The 8,187-nt window shown below is 40.4% G+C and overlaps 1 protein-coding gene across 1 annotated transcript; it reads left to right on the top strand.

Moving 5' to 3' along the window:
• The first annotated feature begins 521 nt into the window (after positions 1 to 521).
• Positions 522 to 7,545, top strand: cav2 (caveolin 2). The gene is made up of 3 exons (XM_074633665.1): positions 522 to 916; positions 1,657 to 1,844; positions 4,482 to 7,545. The coding sequence occupies exons 1-3, from the start codon at positions 755 to 757 to the stop codon at positions 4,630 to 4,632; spliced, it is 501 nt and encodes a 166-aa protein (XP_074489766.1). The 5' UTR covers positions 522 to 754; the 3' UTR covers positions 4,633 to 7,545.
• The last annotated feature ends 642 nt before the right edge of the window (positions 7,546 to 8,187 follow it).

Below are 8,187 nucleotides of genomic sequence, written 5' to 3'. Positions count from 1 at the left end.
TTTAATATAATGAGAACGTGGGGTCAGACCTCTGTCCTCAGATAGTTCATCTCCATCCAGGAACCTGCAGTTATTCTAACAATGCTGGCTGGTGTGTTCAGAGCATTACACGGCCACAGACTAATAAATCCACCCAGACCAAAAAGGAACAGTTGTGGTAAATCTACTCAACAGGTAGAACAGTGTGTTCAGCTACAGCAGCAATAATAACCCGGCTTTTATAGTTAACAAGGTGTTGTGAAAATAAACTTGTGGGTGTTTCTTTCCTAAACAAAACGCCTGAGTGAAACTGTTAACTGATGTTTTCTGCAACATAATTCAAAAGTGCAGGTTGTTACATTTTCCAAAACATCACTACTTATGTTAGAAAAAGAAAAGTCTCCACCTAACTAACCACTTTTTATAAAAAAGCTTAGTCCTTCAGTTATAAAAAGAGAAAAAAAAGGATCCTGCAGGCTGTTCTGTACTAATCATGCTGAATTACATGAAGAGGGTTGGTGTCTTTAAACCCTGAGGAGGACTCCTGGGTCTCCATGGCTCATGACTGGAGGCCAGTACACTGCACAGTAGTGCCAGTAGCTGATGAAACAGACCCTGGGATGTGACTCTAGAGCTCGTTGTGTGTCTCCTCTCGGCCCCACGCTGCGCTGCTTTCCATACGGGGCGTTCTGCGCACAGTCCGGCGCAGAGAGCACCAGAGAGCTCCGTCACCAGCTGCTGCCGCTCTCTCTGCACCGTCTGAGGAGTAGACATCATGGGTCTGGAAAAGGAAAAACTGGACACCAGTATAATTATGGACGAAGATGAGTTCAACAGATCGATAGAGCCCATTCTGAAGAAGAAGAAGAAGAAGAAGGGAAACGTGTACACGGAGGATCCGGACCGAGATCCAAACGACATCAACGCGCACTTGAAGGTAAAGCCCGGTACATGGAGAGGGAATTACGCGTTGAAAGTGAAACTACACAAAGGAAGCGATTGTCAAGTTGACTTATCTAAAGTGATTTGTAATGTGACTTTATTGTTTTCATGGAACAAACTGTGAGATTGGAAATCTGCAGCTTGAATACCTGGAAGTGGCTGCCTGCGCGTCAATCCATCATCTGTTGTTTTTAAAGGTCCCATATTGTGCTCATTTTCAGGTCATACTTGTATTTTGTGTTTCTACTAGAACATTTTTACATGCTTTAATGTTAAAAAAAAACTTTATTTTCCTCAAACTGTCTACCTGTATTTACCCCTCTGTCTGAAACGCTCCGTTTTAGCGCATTTTGACAACAGAATTGCATTAACATTGCTAGTCAACAGCTTGGGTCCATGTAATGGTAAATGGACTTGCATTTCTATAGCTATTTTCTAGTCTTCCGACCACTCAAAACGCTTTACACTACATATAGTATTCACCCATTCACACACACATTCATACACTGATGGCAGAGGCTACTAAGGTGCCAACTTTGCCCATGAGAATCTAAATACTCATTCACACACCGATGGCTATGCCTTGCTCAAGGACACATTGACATGTGACCCGGAGCAGCCGGGGATCGAACCACCGACCTTCCGATTGGTGGACAACCTGCTCATTGTGTATGTGTGTGTGTACCGGGTTGGTGTGTGTGTGTGTGTGTCACTGACTCTGTGTTGATCTGACAGGTCGGTTTTGAAGATGTCATCGCAGAGCCCATCTCCACTCACAGCTTCGACAAAGTGTGGATAGGAAGCCACGCCGTGTTCGAGCTGGTCAAATTCATCTTCTACCGGCTGCTGACCACGCTGCTGGCCGTGCCCATGGCTTTCATCCTCGGACTGGTCTTCGCGGTGCTCAGCTGCATCCACATCTGGTAGGGAGAAGTTCTCCTCTCGAGTCTCATCCATGCAGGTTTCTGTTTGGTGCTGTGTGTGTTTTAGCCTGGCTGTTGTGGCACAGTGCCAAATGGTGCCCTTACAAGAAATTATTATGTGTCAGAAAATAGTAACCAAACATCATATTTAAGTGATGCCATGGTATAATATACTAATATAAAAAAAAATTGCCAATAAATGTATACTCCAAAGAGATTAAAATATTTAATCATGATTAATCACACATTTTTTATCTGTTCCAAATGTACCTTAAAGGGAGATTTGTCAAGTATTTAACACTCTTATCCACATGGGAGTGGGTAAATATGCTGCTTTATGCAAATATATGTATATATTTATGATTGGAAATCAGTTAACAACACAAAACAATGACAAATATTGTCCAGAAACCCTCACTACTGCATTTAGCATAAAAAAAATATGCTCAAATCATATCATGGCAAACTGCAGCCCAACAGGCAACAACACGTCAGTGTGTCAGTGTGCTGACTTGACTATGACTTGCCCAAAACTGCATGTGATTATCATAAAGTGGGCATGTCTGTAAAGGGGAAACTCGTGGGTACCCATAGAACCCATTTACATTCACATATCTTGAGGTCAGAGCTCAAGGGACCCCTTTGAAAATGGCCGTGCTAGTTATTCCTCGCCAAAATTTAGCGTAAGTTTGGAGCGTTATTTAGTATTATCGCATTAACTTTGACAGCCCTCAAAAAAATACATTGAAAAAATAACCATAAAATTTGTACTAAGTGCTGCAAATACTATAAAGATTATATTTGTAGTGATTCAACAATCTATTTAAGTATGTTAATATCCCTTAAAACTCTATTTAGAGCACCAAAAACACAGTTAATTGTCTTTAGGAACATTTTTTTCCTCAGGGGCAACATGCCAGCTTCTGGCTCTTTAGACAAACATTGAGAGAAGTTATTTATACCGTTAACATCACACATAGTATGACGTTGAAACATTTTGTCAGCGTTTTGTTTTTATACTTTTATTTGGATAATGATGTCATGCTTATGTCGGCCATATGCGTCTGCATCAAGTTAAACCAGGTGCCTCCAGGTTTTCGAGCAAATCGTGCATGCGTTCCCAAAGAGTCCATTTATTAACACTTGATGAAACAACACGTTATGTCCAGAACTAAGCGCTCTATGGAAAGTTGGGAGGAATGTTGAGTTCCACTGGTAGTTGGGGGGGAAGAAACGCCCTGTGCCCTTTGCCGGCTAGCTGGCATTCTAGCAGCAATATACAGGCCTGTTTGCAGACCAGAGTGGGACATTCTTCTAATGCAGATAGAGCGCTGCAGAGTTACTGTAGCCGTGACCTTTCACCTAGGTGAGGTCACGAGCTCAGCATGATTCTTCCTTCAACCACAGGTATTCATCAATAGAGAACTGAGTGGTGACACTGAGCTGGTCAATACATGAAGAATGTCAGGAAGGGACACCACACAGAGGGAGGGGTGCTGCTCTAAAGGAGGACACCGCGTTCACAACACACCTTTATTTTATGTAATACATTAGAGGGGAAGTCACAAGCTGCAGGAATGTAACAAAATGATACAGTTCTTTTTACATTAGACATTAATCTAAAGATGGTGCAAATGCACCCAAACATTAATATTCAAATCCGGATTATGCCTTTATTAACCCGCAGGATTGCCACCGACTTTTAAAGCTAGAGTGAAGATATTGGTATCATATGAAACTAGTAGTATAGACATAGTATATCAAGTGATGCGCAGAGCAAGTGGCATAGTATATCGAGCAACCGTTATTGAAAGCTACGTAGTATGAAAGTTCTGTGGTATAATAGTGAGTATAACAAGCGTGAAAGTCCTCTAAGGGTGGTGGATGGGTCAAAGAAACACAGAACTTTTACTGAGAGACCGCTGTTCATGTCCCATGTGAAACCAAAAGGAAACGTTGACTTTAAGCTTGTTACGCATCGCTGTTTTACGCATCGCTGTTTTACGCATCGTTGTTTTACGCATCGTTGTTTTACGTATCATTGTTTTACGCATCGTTGTTTTACGTATCATTTTACTTAATGTTGTTATGCTTGTTACCTTACATTACGTAAGAGGGTGTGCTAAGGGCGGTTGTTGTTTATTAATGATAATTACGTTGTTAGTGTTGTTACGTTACGCTGTTACGTTACGCTGTTACGTTACGCTGTTACGTTGCGCTTTTACATCATAATTTTAACACAAACCTTGATGTTTTTTTCTAACCTTAACCGAGTAGTTTTGTTAACCACGTGGCATTGTATGTCTCCGCCACTGTGATATGAGGCTGATATGGAATGTATTTATGAAAAATGTTTGGGTTCAGAAACGTTGATATTCAACGTATCCCATTGTTTGCAGCAACCTACAATGCCAAGGTCTTTACATCTCAGTATTGCTCAAACGCAAACATTTCCCTCTGTAGATGAGCTCATTAGGTCAGGTGAAAACAAGTCATCCTCCAAGAAATGTAATTACAATTCAAGCAAACATAAACAAGAAAAGTATAATATTACCCTCATTTATTGCACTGTCTGAAAGCATAATTTCTATTTCTCAGCATCTGTTCTGAAGTGACCTTTTGACCTTGTCCTTCCAGGTTGGTGATGCCGGTGATCCAGAGCGTCGTGATGCTTTTACCATCGTTCAAGGTGGTGTGGAGGAGTCTGACAGACATGTTCATAACGCCACTCTTCCACAGTATGGGAAAGAGCCTGTCCTCCGTTCAAGTGCAAACCACAGAGTACTGATGCAGACCACCTCTCTGTCCCCCTGAGGAGCAAAGAACTGTAGGACTGTAGAAAGACAAACCGAGTGAATGATGCTTATAGTGGAACACATGAGCTCTTTATAAAGTCAAATGTGAAATCTTGAAGAGTCCTGATCAGAGTATTTATATAACTATACATTTATAAAGAATCAGGCTCAGTAAGCAATACGAATTTGATCATTTGCAGGGAAAATACATCTTCAACGCTGGGCTAAATTTGGTGATGAAGCGACATCTATGTTACATATAATTGAATATATTTCAATGTTTAGTGAGGACTTGATACATATTGAAATATATTCATTAAATACTGTTAAAACAATAGTTATACCATACCTAGAAATCTATAAAAAAAATACTTTCTTACCAAATTGACCTCGGTTTTAACCTATATGCCTTAATGTCATTTAACCTGTAATCCACCAAATCCATGCACGTAGGTTTTCAAGGTTCACTCACATCACTATAGGAAAGTAAATGTTCCTGATAATGTGTGAGACTTTATGAAAAGCTCATGTGCACCACCCAACATGGACTTGTTTTGTAGATTGTGACCCAAAAATAATTCTTGTCATTCCATTACTTTGTGGCTGAGAGAGCCGTGGGATCAGTTGGAGGAGTGTAACGGTGTTGTTGTTAAGGAAGGCAAACATACTGCTGACTTGCTGAGAGATGTAATATTTCTGCTTTTTCATATAATGTATATATTGCGATTAATTCAGCTAGAAGTTGAATGTAATGAACTGAATCTGCGAGGAGTTCATATGAATATTAATTGCTAAGATGCAGCTTGTTGCACATTTTCAGGCTTATTTTACTGTCATCTGCTGTGTTGATTTCACAGTGCATTGGCTATAATAACGGGCATTTGCTTTTATATGGACGTCAGCTGTACGCAACATAGCTATAGAGTTGTTTTACTGTAACATGTTATTGAACTATGTCAAAAACAAGGATTGGATATCATCGAAGGGGTGGCTTTCTAATTTATTATTTATGCAGCAACCAATTCTCGACATTTGGCGGTATCTGACTTAAGAGGACTTCACTTGAGTAGCTACAGGGTGATGAAGGCGTTCCACATTTCGTACTGTGTTTGGTTGAAGCCTCGGTTGAGCTGAGACTCCGGTACATGCATATTTAATATAGAGGTTGTTGTTTGCTTCAGCTCTGCTATTTTGGTTAGTAGGCTGGGTTTAATATTTCTACAGCCAGAAGGGATCAGACAGAAACATGATTTTTATCTGTTTTTTTTGCAGTGGAAGTAAAAGTTGAGTTTAAGGTACAAGCCTGCACGGTTCCCACTTGCTATGAGCTGTACAATCTAAAATTTTGAAGGAGATATAGAGAGAATCGGTGTAACCGTTATGGAGCTGAGTGTCAGATCCATACTTGTCTCCTGTTTGGTGCTGGGCAGGTACAGTAGTGTGCAGTGGGTTTATCAGAGCTTGTTTTCTGAAAATAGCTGCCTGCTGCTTCTTGAAACAGGGTTGATGAGGTCACGGAGATCGAACCATTCAGCTAAAGTGCTGTTAAACCAAATCAGTGAACTAAAAGAGGCTCAAAAAGCTCAGTAGAGCTGCAGACTTGGCTGATAAATCTCTGTGGGTTTATCACTGAAAGTGACACATATTACATTTACAGTCAGGCTGCTCTCACTGTTTATAGCTATACCTCCGAAAATTATTGCACTTGAATATATCCCACGTAATCCACATAATCGTGAGCAAGGACAGGTGACGTAGTATAAAGAGCAATAAACTCCATGTAGCAAGGAGGTTGGGGTGGATGGGTGGGTCTAAAAACACTGGACTTTCACTCAGGAGACCAGTGTTTGTGTCCCGTTCGAAACCAGAAGTCCACGTTGACTAATTTGTTACTTAACTTCCGTACTTAAGTAGCACTACTTCCATATTTATTTTAACCCAAACAATGACTTATTTCTAACCTAAATTCCGTACTCAAGTAACGCAACTTACTTACTTTTCCTAAACCTAACCAAGTAGTTTTTTCTGCCTAAACTTAACCAAGTATTTCAAACATACTTATTTCAACCCAAATCACGATCTTTTCCTAAACCTAACCAAGTAGTTTGTTGCTTGCACAGGCACAATCTGAACATTCGTAACAAAAGTAACAAAATAACTTTTCGTACGAACCGTTGTATGGGTATACGTTGTTACAGTTCATGTATTCATTTGATCCATTGTTACATCACTGGTCATCTAAATGTATTGCGAAACTTCCCTGGTAAAGTGCTATTCCAACATCAGGCGGACACATTCTTATGGTTTCAGGAATTAAAGGTGAAATTATCACTTCACTAAAATACAGATTGTCACAAAGCGGGCGTATGGACCAATAAGCTTGTTACAGTTACAGTATGCAGTTTTCGACAATGCTAACTTGTTACTCAACATTGCGCCGCGCGCTAACCTGCCGAACTTCTAAACCCCAGAGAATCAGACCCTCTGATATGACGTGATGTTTTGTTTCCAGCTGACAACTGAAGGCAGCAGTTCTGTCAGAGCTTTTTAATCCTTTCACTGATGCTAGACTGCTGTTAAGCTGCCAGCCAATATGCTTGTGTTTAGAGGAGATTCGAGGTATGCAATTTTGGAAGACGCAGGTGTGTGGCTAAAGCTTTTTCTCCCCTTGGCAACACCATGTAGCGCTAATCGACCCCAGCTATTTTTCAAAAAAGTATATCCATTTAGACAAATAAATCATAATGTGACATGCATCTGTCAGTAAAAATACTTTTATTTGTTCAATTTTAATTTTCTGGATCATTTTGAACTGTTGCTTTGTGGATTTACTCGTTTCGAAGCTTTTGCTTTAACAGCCTCAAATGTGTTGACCAAAATAAAGACATTTTTTTTCCTCAAGGTAATTTCTCTGTGTGTGGTTTCTTCTTCTGTCACAGGAGATGAGTGTGGTTGGGATCTGCAGCTGAGTGCCAGAAAAGCTCTCGTAAATCACTTTTGCTAAGATTGCACAAGACACTTTTCCTATACAGAGATGAGCTCTGGGTCGATGGAACATGACCTGAGGCTTCGCTGGTAGACCTGCAGGCCTGCACAGCATCTCCACCCGATATTCATTCATCAACAGCAGGGTTTTGTATATCACAAAAGTAAAATTGTGATGTTCCGTACTCCATGTGTGAGCAGCGCTGTGAGATTACTACCACTGATACTATTTACTTTAACTACCTTGCTGCATACTGTAGACCTTCAGCACTAAATACCTACAATTATCTTCAGTTCTGAATGCACAGAAGGCTTTTGTTCTCTAACATGAGCATCTCAGGTACACACCCTTTTTTGTCCTTCTTTGTTATTTTGAAATGAACAAACCCAGCCACGGTTCTCCTCTTAACTTTAGTACACAAGCTGGGAGGATGTCAGATTCACAATCAGCTTTATGGGCCAGGTGGGAGGACACATACCAGGAATTTGACTCAGTTTTTTTGTTGTTCTCAATGTAAAATAGAAATACAGCTAAAAACAAGGACAATGAAGCTGAACAAAAC

This window comes from Sebastes fasciatus, chromosome 4 (assembly GCF_043250625.1).
Source record: "Sebastes fasciatus isolate fSebFas1 chromosome 4, fSebFas1.pri, whole genome shotgun sequence".
NCBI lineage: Eukaryota > Metazoa > Chordata > Actinopteri > Perciformes > Sebastidae > Sebastes > Sebastes fasciatus.
The sequence above is the reverse complement of the archived record's forward strand: the minus strand, read 5'-3'. Positions and strand labels throughout refer to the sequence as shown.